The 13,671-nt window shown below is 40.6% G+C and overlaps 1 protein-coding gene across 1 annotated transcript in view; it reads left to right on the top strand.

Annotated features, from left to right (window-relative positions):
* The first annotated feature begins 386 nt into the window (after positions 1–386).
* Positions 387–13,671, top strand: part of CCBE1 (collagen and calcium binding EGF domains 1) — a 214,819-nt gene continuing 201,534 nt past the window's right edge. Inside the window, exons 1-2 of the mRNA XM_069964814.1 lie at positions 387–1,114; positions 4,322–4,402. Coding sequence (XP_069820915.1) covers positions 1,008–1,114; positions 4,322–4,402 — 188 coding nt within the window. The 5' untranslated portion in view covers positions 387–1,007. The remainder of the gene's footprint in view (positions 1,115–4,321; positions 4,403–13,671) is intronic.

Genomic DNA, 13,671 nt, shown 5'->3' with positions numbered 1-13,671 from the left:
ATACACAGTATCAGTCTATGGCAGGGGTAGGGAACCTTGGCTCTCCAGCTGTTGCAAAACTACAACTCCCATCATGCCTGGACAGCCAAAGCTAAAGCTTTGGCTGTCCAAGCATGATGGGAGTTGTAGTTTTGCAGCAGCTGGAAAGTCAAGGTTCCCTACCACTGGTCTATGAGCTATGGATCTGGTGCAATGTGCAACCCCTCTAAATGCTTTGTGTTCTAGGAGACAGATAGTGATTAGCTTATTACTGTCCAGATGCAGGAGTCCCCCACCCACCCCCTGTGAGGAGGTTAGGAGATGACATACCAGGCTCAGCCCCCTCCCCTCTCTGATCACACAAAAAAAGAGGAAAGAAAAACATCCCACAAGGTTTACAACCCAAACCTGTCACATGAAAGCATGAGATCAATCCCACCTTGAGGAGCAACACAAGGGGGCAAAGAGAAGCAAGATAACAGGAAGACACATATAAAAAAAGGTGTCCCTGCAAACAGGCAGTCCCATGCAAACTAAGAACAGAGCAGAGATAAGAGAAGGGGGGGAAACCTTACAACTCCAGCAGAGATAAATCCAAGAAGAAGAAGAAGAGCTCCAGAAGGGATCTCCAAGAAGGATCTGTCAAGCTCCAAAAAGAGATCAAGTTAGGACAGTAGAGTGCGGACCCGAAAGAGAACTGCTCTCCTGGAGGCACAGCTGGGACTGTGTGTGTGTGAGTCTTCCAGTGTCCTTCACTTGTCTTCCCATGGTCTGTAATCTGCATGAACAGCTCCACCTCCAATATTAGACAGCAGGCAGAGCAGCTCCAGCTATAGTCTGGACTCCAGCTCCCTCTTCTCTGAAGCTCAGCACTTCTACTACAGGTTCCAGTCCTCCTGAGCGCCCCCTGCAGCCCAGCTCTGGTAGTGTTCTCTACGTCCAGAAGAGCAGAAAAGGCTGAAGATTGCAAAACTTTGGTTGGGGGGAGAGAGCAAGAAGCCTTCAGCCAGCAGGGCAAGGAGGGGGCAATGTGTGAGAGGGGTGCCCGGAGGATCTGCCTGTGCCTGGGCTGCCTCTTGCTGCTGCTGTCCCTAGGACTGGCCTGGACCTACAGGGAGGAGGTGGAAGCAGACAGGTGGGTGACTACTTCAGGTTACTGATAGATTGTTATTAAGCCTTGTGTCCAGTGGGGCTATGATGGATTAGGTTACCTCCAGGTGAGGGGCCCCTGTGGGCATCACCTGTCATGACCTCCCCCTGATGATGATGAGTCTTAAAGGGTTATCGCATTGGGTTCATTAATCAGTTTCAAGAATCTTTACAATTTTGAAAAAAAAATAAAAAATTATATATATATATATATATATATATATATATATATATATATATATATATACACAGTATACTGTGTATATATATATATATATATATATATATATATATATATATATATTCCCTCTTAAATTTTAATAGTTAAAGGAATTCTACTCTACTTCTACTCTACTTTAGTACACAATGAATTAATTCTTTTTTTTTTTTTTGTAAATTTTTTCAGGAGTTATATGGGCAGTCTTTTTTTTTTTTTTAGCTACCTTTTATTATTGTGTAACCTCCTTATATTGATTTTTATATAGGGAAATATATAGGAAAAAAATATATATATAATACTAATAAAAAATATATATAATAATATAATAAAAAAATAATAATATACAATAATAAAATATTAAAAATAATAGAGTAAATTATAGAATGATACCATAAGTATCTAGGATTTATGGTGTTTTTTTTTTTTTTGTTATAATTGTGTGAGGTTCGCAGTAAAATTGCATAGAACCTCAGTGTTTTGCTATTAGGAGAAATGGGACAATTCAGAGAATTCCATAATGGTTGGAATTATTGCATATTGCATGCAAAAATTATTTCTCTATGGAGTTAACAGGTCGGTCACTGTCTTCATGTTGGACTCTCTAAAGGATAGAATTATATTTGCTTTACTGTAGAGCAGCGATCTCCAACCTGTTTCTTTCCAGCTGATGCAAAACTACAACTCCCAGCATGCCCTGACCTCTCTATTCTTCATGTTGGACTTTCTATAGGATAACACTGTATTTGCTGTACTGTAAAACAGCGATCTCCAATCTGTGGCTTTCCAGTTGTTGCAGAACTACAACTCCCAGCATGCCCTGACATCTCTATTCTTCATTTGGGACTCTCTATAGGATAGCTTTGTATTTGCTTCACTTTATAGTACCAATCTCTAACCTGCAACTCTACAGCTGCGGCAAAACTACAACTCCCAGCATGCTGGGAGTTGTACTTTTGCCACAGCTGGAGAGCCGCAAGTTGGAAAACACTACTTTAAAGTGATAACGATGACTATTTCCCAGTCCTGTAATAACCCCCATCATCCTTGTCCTCAGCAGGGTTCACAATCTTACAGCTATTAGTTATGGGGCTTATCCAGGATTAGAAAAACATAGCTCCAAAATAAGCAGCGCCACACCTGTTCTCAGGTTGTGTGTGGTATTGCAACTCTGCTCCATTCACGTCAGTAGAGCAATATATTTTTTTATCCCTTTAATTGTGTCTTCACGCATAGTTCATAATATATACCTTAAATTCCATACTTGCCCTGTGACTACTTTGTAATTTCATATATTTTCTGATGATTTCCACTTAAATGAGATGAGAAGAACATTGCTGTCCATAAAGAGCACCCCTCTTGTCCATGGTCCTGCCTGGCACTGCAGCTCAGCCTTATTTATTTGAATTGCAGTACCAGATACAGCCTATGGACAAGGGTGGCACTGTTTCCTAATCTTATGCAGTACCCACAATCTGTCCCCTCCAAACCACTTGTACCTTCGGATAGCTGCTTTTATTCCAAGATCTGTCCTGGGGTCCGTTCGGCAGGTGATGCAGTTATTGTCATAAAAATAACTTTTAATCCGGCAGCGCTGTGTCTAACGGCCGGGGCTTACATTTGTATATGCATTAGGCTGGCACCACCTCTCTGTCCTTCCTCCCCATCCTCCTCATCATTAGGAATGCTCCAGGCAGATTGCTTCCTATTCCTCACCTGTGAGTATAATGAACATGGACTGGATCGTTAATACACCTGTGCAATGTTCAAACAGCAGTAAATGTTCCTGGATCATTCCTAATGATGAGGAGAGTGGGGAAGAAGGACGGAAAGGTATACGATATACGCCCGCACAATGCACACTGCGTATGAGCTTACGGCCGGATCGTATGCGGCGCCGTGAAAAATTAACAAGACCTAAAGGTGTATTCCAACAATAGGTAACCTAATCTAAAATTCCCCCAAACCGTGAAAATTTATACCACTGCCCAATAGGTGGTCACAGTCACATGATATCATATGATTATGGACACCATAGGTGAGCAAAAACATAGTAGTAGCAATAAACTTAAGGAAAGAATATGAATGTTATTTTATTTCATTATGGCTGACTTATGAGGTTTTTTTTTAAAGCCTTGTTCACACAGTTAAAGGGGTTGTTCACCCAATATTTTTTCTTTCAAATCAACTGGTGTCAGAAAGTGCCAGAGAATTGCAATTTACTTCTATTAAAAAATCTCCGGTCTTCCAGTACGTATCAGCTGCTGTATGTCCTGCAGAAAGTGGTGTATTCTATCCAGTCTGACACAGTGCTCTCTGCTGCCCACCTCTGTTCATGACAGGAACTGTCCAGAGCAGGAGAGGTTTTCTATGGGGATTTGCTACTACTCTCAACAGTTCCTGACATGGACAGAGGTGGCAGCAGAGAGTACTGTGTCAGACTGGAAAGAATATACCACTTCCTGCAGGACATACAGCAGCTGATAGAATTGAGATTTTTTTAAATAAAAGTTTATTACAAATCTCTGGCACTTTCTCTTACCAGTTGATTTAAACAGTTGATTCAAACAGCAACAATCTTATCCTCAGGTTGTGGGTGCTGAACTCCTCTTCATTCACTTCATGGAACTGAGCTGTAATACCACATATCAATTGAAAACAAGGGTGGTGCTGCTTTTACAAGAAAGTGTCAATGGGGGAGATTTATCAAACATGGTGTAAAGTGAACCTGGCTCAGTTGCCCCTAGCAACCAATCAGATTCCACCTTTCATTTTCCAAAGAGTCTGTGAGGAATGAAAGGTGGAATCTGATTGGTTGCTAGGGGCAACTGAGCCAGTTTTACTTTACACAACTTTGCTAAATGAATGTATTTGCAAAAATATTCAACTTCCCGGGTCCTACAAGTATAAGTATATTAGCCAAGATGGGGAAGACGTTCCTTACATTGACTTTTTTTTGTTCCTTATGACTTGTAGGGAAGTCTGTTCAGAGAACAAAGTCACCACCACCAAGTACCCGTGTCTGAAGTCTACGGGGGAGCTGACTACCTGCTTTCAGTAAGTTTTCCGGGTCATTGTCGATGTTTGGCTGTTGATAGTCACACGTGTTTGATGCTGCGATGGAGCAGATAAGCAGCGTGTCCGGGCGCTCAGCGCTCTCCATCTGTAGGATTAACCCTTTGTTGTTGTTGATTTTTGCATTGGTGTCCTATATTTCAACGGTTGTAACCGTTGCGAAGAGAAGAGCGATCTTTCCGTGTGGTCGGAGTCAGACTAGTGATGGATACAAAGAGTCCGTATGTTGTTAGGATTCAGATTTGTGGAATATCTGGACACATTGCGACAATACGATACCTATAGGCTAAATGAAAACACCAAACTATATATGTAACGGGTGGTTTTTGTTGTGTATGTTGTTTTTGTAACTCCTGCAGAGAAGACTCTGGAACAAGCCAGAAAAAAAATCATAAGTAAGCCTCTGATATATAAAAATAAAAATCATATATATATATATATATATATATATATATATATATATATGTATATATTAAACAATGCAACAAATCAGTACTTAGTGTGTATTTAGTGTGGCACAACGAAAGAAACAAAAGGCAGAAATGTGATAAAAACATCTAAAAAAATGTAGAGTTTGTTATACCAACGCTGTGTGTGAGATGATCCTTAATGCCGTAATGTTATAAAGTGTGAAAAGTTTAAAATAACAAATGTTCTTGTTTTATATATGAGGAGGGCGGGTGGATAGATAGGTGAATAGATATCAGATAGAAAGATAGAAGAATAGGAAATTATAGCTAGATAGGTAGATAGATATATGATAGATAGGAGATAGATAGATAGTATAGATATAGATAGATAGGTAGGTAGATAGATATATGTTATATATATAGGAGATAGATATAGATAGGTAGATAGATATATGATAGACAGATAGGAGATAGATAGACAGATAGATAGGAGATAGATAGACATGATATTGAAAATTACATAGATAGGCAATCTATGCCTTTGTGTCTATAGCTTCTGAAAAAATCTATGCATCTCTATGGTGACAGACTACAAACAAACCCTGTTGTAGTCTGGCCCTGTTTGTTTGTGTCTTCAGTCTGTTTTGCCCTCTAGGATAAAATAGTGAAGCAGCACATGACTGCAGGATCAGACAACACCCAAATAGCCTGTGTATAGTGTGTCACCATCCAGACATCGGCCTGCACAGGAGCTGTGTACCCACGGGACTCCTTGTACTTTTATGGCTGCTGCTCTTATACTCATTGGGGGGGCACAATACTCCCCTACACTTCATGATGGCTCTTGCTTTTTATTAGGTGATGTATAAAAAAGAATAAAAACTACAGCTAATGATGACGCATCTATGGAGATGGCTGCTGACATTTTTGGAGTTTTTGTGGCCACGGCTTTGGGTCAGATAACCCGATATCCCGATATTAGATTTCACCTAAATGTAATATTCTTGATACGTGATACCCACTTACCTTCCATTAGGTAGAGCCATTCATTACCCCACTGTCAGCAATTGGGGAGAATCCAGGGGTGAAACAAAAGAAAAAGATTCCTTGGGGGTCATTATCTATTCCTTGTGTTTTAGACCATTATATGACCAGCAATCTAGTTCTGTTATGGAGAGGCCCTCATGTGACCCTGGATGCTTTATGGCAGCCTGTGTCTGCTGTCTGCTGTGTCTCAGACTTATAATATGTGTATTGGGAGGTAGTGTTTCTCCTTCTAAAGACTACGAGCTAATATAGGGATCTTATAGGCCAGGCAATGGTCTCTGGGAAAAATATGCAAATTAGCTTTCCCCCAGAAGAAAGAGAGCTGACTCTATAGTGCCACCTTTTGTCAGTTGTCAGTGTTTTCCAACCTGTGGCCCTCCAGCTGTTGCAAGACTACAACTCTCAGCATACCCCGACAGCCGAAGGACTTGTAATCGATTTCCCTGGAAAAAGTCCATGGATTGCTGGGTGGTATGGATATAATATATTTATGAAAATGATCTATTGTTTAAATCAACTACACTGGTACCATATATTACGAGCATAATTCGTTCCGGGACCGTGCTTTTAATCCAAATCACTCAAATCAAAGCAAATTTTCCCATAAGAAATCATTGAAATGCAGAAAATTGGTTCCACACCCCAAAAATAATGAAACAAACATTTAAAAACAGCTGAATATGTGATATGTTACTGTACAGTATAGCAATCAGCATGTGGAGTATAATGTATAGTAACTGCATAAACCTGATAACACAGCAACAGTTTGTAGATACAGGATGAAGCTGCAGATCCCATAATGCAGTAGGGTAGAACAACAGGCTAGAATAGAGAAGCAGGGCTGCTGTCAGAGGTCTGTGTGGTCACATTACAGCAATGGGGAAGGGGTGGGTTCAGCACGGACCAATCAGAAGGTAAAATCACAGAGCTGAGTGGGAGGACAGTGACAGAAACTTTTTTATACAGCAGTGTTTATAGCTGAGTGTAAGTGCAGGCACATTATAGCAGCAGTCTGTATAGCTGAGTGTAAGTGCAATCACATTATAACAACAGAGTGTATAGCTGAGTGTGAGTGCAGGCACATTATAGCAGCAGTGTGTATAGATGAGTGTAAGGATGGAAAACAGAAGGACTGACAAAGACTGCAGGAAGCCCTGCCCTGCACTAAATCTTATAGATTTTTCCAGTCTGACACAGTACTCCCTGCTGCCACCTTTTGCTGTATCAGGAACTGGCCAGAGCTTTAGAAGTTCGCTATAAACATTTGTTTTTGCTGTAGACAGTTCTTGACATGGGCAGAGGTGGCAGCAGAGAGCACTATGTCAGACTGGAAAGAATACACCACTTCCTGCAGGACATACAGCAGCTGATAATTACTGGAATACTTGAGTTTTTTAATTAGAAGTAAATTACAAATCTATATAACTTTCTGAAACCAGTTGATTTGAAAGAAAAATATTTTCACTGGAGCACCCCTTTAACACAAAATTTGACAGCCTAAGAGATGGAAGCAACTATTGTTGTTTTACAGATGTAGCAGAGGTGAGTTTGTCATGTCACACAACCCATGGCTTGAGCATTTACATGAGACTAAAAGTAAACGCCTGCATTCTCCTTAGGGAGTTAACACAATGCACCAGCAATACAGCTCATCAAAGTTACATGACGGATTCGCCTCTGCTACATCTGCACTATAATACACATGTGGTTTAAATGCTAACGGGCTCTTCAAGCTGTCTGCAAGCGCCTTCTTATTGGGAAGCGTCCTTCACACGGCTCTTGTGATACATTCCTTACATTACGCAGGCAGCTTGGCTTGACAATACTTTGTTTGAAAACCAGAAGTGGCAAAAGATATGGGTGTAAGTGTGTAACCTGGAGCTGTCTGTATGACACTGTGTAGATGCTGATACTATCTGCATAAAAATATACACGTATAGCTGAGCTCAAGGGACTGGGAGACGTCCAACACTTTCTTTATCTTCCGCAAAGCAACTTCTGAAACAAGTGATAACCTCACCGGAGCATATATATGTATATATATATATATATATATATATATATATTATATATAGTGCAGTTCCTGACGCAGCCAGTGGTGGCAGTAGAGGCGGCGTGTTGTTGCTTACCACAGGCACTCAATGTAAAAAGAAAATATAAAAACTGGGGGGAAAAAAGAGACGGTCGCAGTTCTGGACACAGCCAGTTGTGCAGCAGAGAGGCTGTGTCATCGCTTACTGCTGCCACTGCAATAGTATAATAAACTGTATAATAAAGTTATGTAACTTTATTAAAGGAGTACTCCCACCATTTTCCCCCCTTTCAAATCAACGGGTCAGAAAGTGTAATTTACTTATTTTTATTAAATATCAAACCTTCCATTACTTATCAGCTTCTGTATATCCTGCAGGAAGTAGCGCTCTCTGCTGCCACCTCTGTCCATGTCAGGAACTGTCCAGAGCAGCAGAAAATCCCCATAGAAAACCTCTCCTGCTCTGGACAGTTCCTGACATGGACAGAGGTGGCAGCAGAAAGCAGTGCATCAGACTGGAAAGAATACACCACTTCCTGCAGTACATACTGCTGCTGATAAGTACTGAAAGATAAAGTACAATTAAATGTCAAACTAATTAAAGAAATGTGAAACTAATTTTTATTTGCCAGAATACCCCTGCGACCTAGTAGTGAAGTGACCTGAAATTTTGGAGGGTCATTTCATTTTAAAATCTACTCGTATTGTTTGGCTACTAAAGGTGATCAAAATAGTCAAAAAATCCCTAGCAAAACTACAATAATTTGCCTACCTATTTAGTTCTATAATATAGCATGCAAAAGTTATATGGACATGTAAGAAATACAAAAAAGTGCCCTTTGCAGCAACTATTTTTGTTTTGTCCACCAATGAATCTAAATAGAAAAATGGTGCAATGTTACAGGAAAAAACAGTTTCTATAAGGACCTGTGTGTATCCATGGTAACAGACTACAAACAAACACTGTGTAGTCTGATTGATTGATTGATTCATCTATCGCAAAAAAAAAAGTTGAGGAAAGATGAAAAGGAGTAAGGGCCCTATTACACGGGACGATTATCGTGCGAAAAATCGTTATATATTTGAATGTAAACGATAATCGTTCAGTGTAATTGCAGGCAACGATCGAAAAATCGTTCGTATATCGTTTTTAGTTGATTTAGATCTGAACCTAAAATTATTGTTAATCGTTCGCTGTAATTCCACATTCGTTCGCTCGAGTTCTGCATTTGTTCACTAATCGTTCAGTGTAATTGCACATTGTTCATTGTTTTGCTGGGATCAGAAGGAGTAAACGATCATAGTAACGATGCTAAACAATAGTAACGATCATAGATAACGATTGTAGTAACGATCGTAACTAACGACCATCGTTCTGTGTAATATGGTGAACGATTTCAGGTTAACGTTTGTTTATCGTTAGTCATTAAAAATTGCTCCGTGTAATAGGACCCCATGTCTACAGGGTTTGTTTGTAGTCTGTTACCATGGAGACACATAAGCATAAGACCACACTAGAACATTTTTCAAATTTGAAGGATTTGCTTAATTTGTAACATTAGATCCCACTGCAGAAAGGGTTAAGGATGAGCACATGGACCAAGTATGCGACTTGCTAAACTCCTAATCTGGGGAGAATCTTTGAGCAATTTAATTCACTCTGATTTCTCAATGTGTTCTCAGGAAAGTCTTATTCGTGTAATCATGTTCCATTCACAGTCTTGTGAGCAATCCCTTCTCCACCAGTTTGGCAGAAGGAAATGGCTGAGGAGCACTTCACATTTACTGCTTCAAGAAGGGGAAATTCCTATCAGCTAGCATGGCGGATGAGCAGAGGCCTCGCGTGCTGAGGGTTATACATCATCGCCGTGCGTCATCTTACGGTTTGGTAATATCGCGTTCCTCGTCTTGGCAAAGTGGAAAACAGTCTACAAAATCATACAGATAGATAGACCCATATTGGGGAGATTTATCAAACATGGTGTAAAGTGAAACTGGCTCAGTTGCCCCTAGCAACCAATCAGATTCCACCTTTCATTCCTCACAGACTCTTTGGAAAATGAAAGGTGGAATCTGATTGGTTGCTAGGGGCAACTGAGCCAGTTTCACTTTACACCATGTTTGATAAATATCCCTCATAGATCATAGTAATATATAGTTATATACCATCTTTGGACACTTTGTCTGTCAGAGTAGGTATGTATGACCTTGGTGGCGGGAACACAGGATAAAGTCTATAGGGGGTTTACGACTGTATGTTCTCCTTTGAGGAAGCACAGTCCTTATTGGCTCACTCGTGGTGGTTTTGGCCGTCAGTCTGTGGTGTATGGGGCATCTGTGATCAAAAAGATTCAGATAAAGAGATAAGGGCTTACAATCCCCCTGCCACATAGACGAAACAAGAGCACGCAGCCATGGATAGATGGATAGATAGGAGATAGATAGATAGATAGATAGATAGATAGGAGATAGATAGATAGATAGGAGATAGATAGATAGATAGATAGATAGATAGATAGATAGATAGATAGGAGATAGATAGATAGATAGATAGATAGATAGATAGATAGGAGATGGATAGATAGATAGATAGGAGATAGATAGATAGATAGATAGATAGATAGATAGATAGATAGGAGATGGATAGATAGATAGATAGATAGATAGATAGGAGATGGATAGATAGATAGATAGATAGATAGATAGATAGATAGATAGATAGGAGATGGATAGATAGATACATAGATAGATAGATGGATAGATAGGAGATAGATAGATAGGAGATAGATAGATAGGAGATAGATGGATAGATAGATAGATAGATAATAGATAGGAGATAAATAGATAGATAATAGATAGGAGATAGATAAATAGATAGATGGATAGATAGATAGATAGATAGATAGATGATAGATAGGAGATAGATAGATAGATAGATAGGAGATAGATAGGAAGATAGATAGATAGATAGATAGATTAATAGATAGACAGACGGATAGATAGGTAGGTAGGTAGACAGACAGATAGGAGATAGATGGATGGATAGATAGATAGATAGATAGGAGATAGATAGATAGATAATAGATGGATAGATAGGAGAGTATGAGACACCAACACTTGAGGTTTTTGCACTTGAGCACACGTTCCACATCAGTTTAATAGTTTCATGATGTTGTGTTTTATATGGGGATTGTCGGCGGCCGTATAACATTCCTACATCTCATCTACTGATAGTGAGAAGCAGTCCTACAGGCTTTTTCCTCTATTACTGGACATTGTACATTCGGAGGTCCCCTCTCTCTCTCTCTCTCTCTCTCTCTCTCTCTCTCTCTCTCTCTCTCTCTCTCTCTCTCTCTCTCTGCTGCCTGCAGGCGTTCACAATTAACCTCCATGATCTGAAGACTTATTTAAACTCTCACAAATGACATTGTACATGAAATAGGATCCCGCTCCGACATCTGACAAGAAACAACACATCTTCAGGGTGTTTACTTTCCTCTCCGCTTCCAAGATGCTGCACTGTATGGGGTATTCTGTATGACGGAGACTAATCCTGCTGCCGAATATACAAGGAGAATCAAAAGTAATATTGTATATATAGTATATTGGTTGTATTACTTTCAGAATGATATATGATATAGGCCAGGGGTAGGAAACCTTGGCTCTCCAGCTGTTGCAAAACTACAACTCCCATCATGTCTGGACAGCCAAAGCTAAACCTCTGGCTCTCCAGGCATGATAGGAGTTGTAGATTTGCAACAGCTGGAGAGCCAAGGTTCCCTACTCCTGATATTGGCCATCGATTAGCAATAGGAACTCCACTCAGTAGGTGACTACACAAGAGATCCTGACTGTTGTCATCTCTAGTGTTAAGAAAACTTGCCGAAAGTTTGGGTTCGGCAACGTTTGACCAAACCCAAACTCTCGGCATTTGACTCCAGGAGTCTGAAGAAGTTGGATGAGGCCAGGAAAACATGGATACAGCGTATGGCCTATGGCTGTATCCTTGAGTTACAGGACTCCCTAGGGAGCAGCATCCAACATCACCAGCCACTTGGAGCCAAACGGCGAGCGTTCGGATGCGGTCGTATGTTGCCGAATCCAAACTTTCGGCACGTTTGCTCAACACTAACCATCATTCTGTAGAATGGCCGGTGGTGTTCCTTGGGGTTCTTCCATGGGGTTCTTCCATCATCAATGATGAAGAGGATGGGTAGGAAACCATTAGTCGGAGCTACGTACTATAGGGTATTAAGTTCATGGACAACTTTGGCCACCATGTCATTGCACAGTAGTTCAGGACATCTCATTAACAAATAGGATTTTCCATCCTAACCAGACCTGCACACAACGTTCCCGTATTCCATCCTGAATTTCTGTTTTCTATCAGAATAAAGTACATAGGGCTGAGATTGCCCAGAGCAGTATCAGTAGTGCACTGTCCATCCAGCAATGTGTTTACATCTAGAGGATTGAATTCTGGAAGTCGCTCATCTAATCTGCTCGCACTGTTTACAAGTTTGTATTTCCAGTTTTCTCCATGTTGGACGCTGGTTCTGCTCTTCCATAAACATTTACAGATTCATCATTGTCTATATTTGTATGATTTTAGCATCGCACATCATGTACAGAGCTCACAGCCTTACTGCCAACACAGTGATGTACAATCAGAGGTACCAGAGTGACCCAGAGCTTGATAGTGGTCTCCAGAGTCCACCACATACCATGGATTGACCATGTGTTCCCAGACTGAAAAACATGGACAATATGTAGTCCTCTTCATTATGTGTGTGAGCTGAGTAGCCCTGGATATTTATGAGAAGCAGAAAACTCCGCCCACCAGCTGCTGATTGACAGTTATCTATCTATGCTGTGTATAGGCAGTCACCTGTCAATCAGCAGCTGAAGGGCGCGGGGGAGGGGTGTGGCAAGAATCCTATTCTCCTGCATATTAGGAGAACGGCTGAACAGAATGATGTAAGTAATTCATCAATCTGTTCAGTATTTCTGTCACTAGTTTATGCTGCCCTCATTTAAGGCGAAATAAACCTAGTGACAGATTCCCTTTAAGTAAAAAACTAAACTGAGGTCAGGTAAGTCCTTGGATTGTAGTTGAAGCTGCTCCACAACTGTAGGTGGTCTTGTCTCTTAAAGCAAGGATTGCATATTTGCTATATGTCGGTGGGTATGTCTCTATGTTAATAGATGTGATGACTCTATAGGGACATGTCCAGGACTGGACCATCTTAGGGACTGGCTAGTCATTTCTAGAAATTTGCTGCTGATACTTACTTTTTGGTTTTTGTCTGTCTGTTATCAAAGTACTTACTACTGGGACATGAAGAAAGTTAGATTGTCTCCTGGATTGGTCTGAAAGGCCTCTACTGTCTACATCATCCTTGCAGTACTGTAATGGTCTACATACACTTTAGCGGTGGGTTCAGCCATCAGTATAGAGTGTATGGGGTTTCCCGATATTTCACAGGTGAAGCTAGGGGTCGGATGTGATGAAATTTCACTGCCAGACCCCTTTGTTTTCAGAGAGATAAGCCACTCCACAGCCCTTTGACTGAAGCTTACCCCTCTACATAGAGAAGAGAGGAACGATCGGCCATGCCAAACAGTCATGTGTATAGGGAGGATGGGAGAGATATCCGTCGGCTAATCAATTAATTATTCGACTGATGGTTATTGAAGGTATACAGCCACCTTAAGACAGTAATCACTGCCATGTAGATGATTAAGATCCTTTGCCCAGCCAT

This window comes from Dendropsophus ebraccatus, chromosome 3, assembly GCF_027789765.1.
Source record: "Dendropsophus ebraccatus isolate aDenEbr1 chromosome 3, aDenEbr1.pat, whole genome shotgun sequence".
Taxonomy (NCBI): domain Eukaryota; kingdom Metazoa; phylum Chordata; class Amphibia; order Anura; family Hylidae; genus Dendropsophus; species Dendropsophus ebraccatus.
This window is presented reverse-complemented; position numbering and strand designations above follow the sequence as displayed.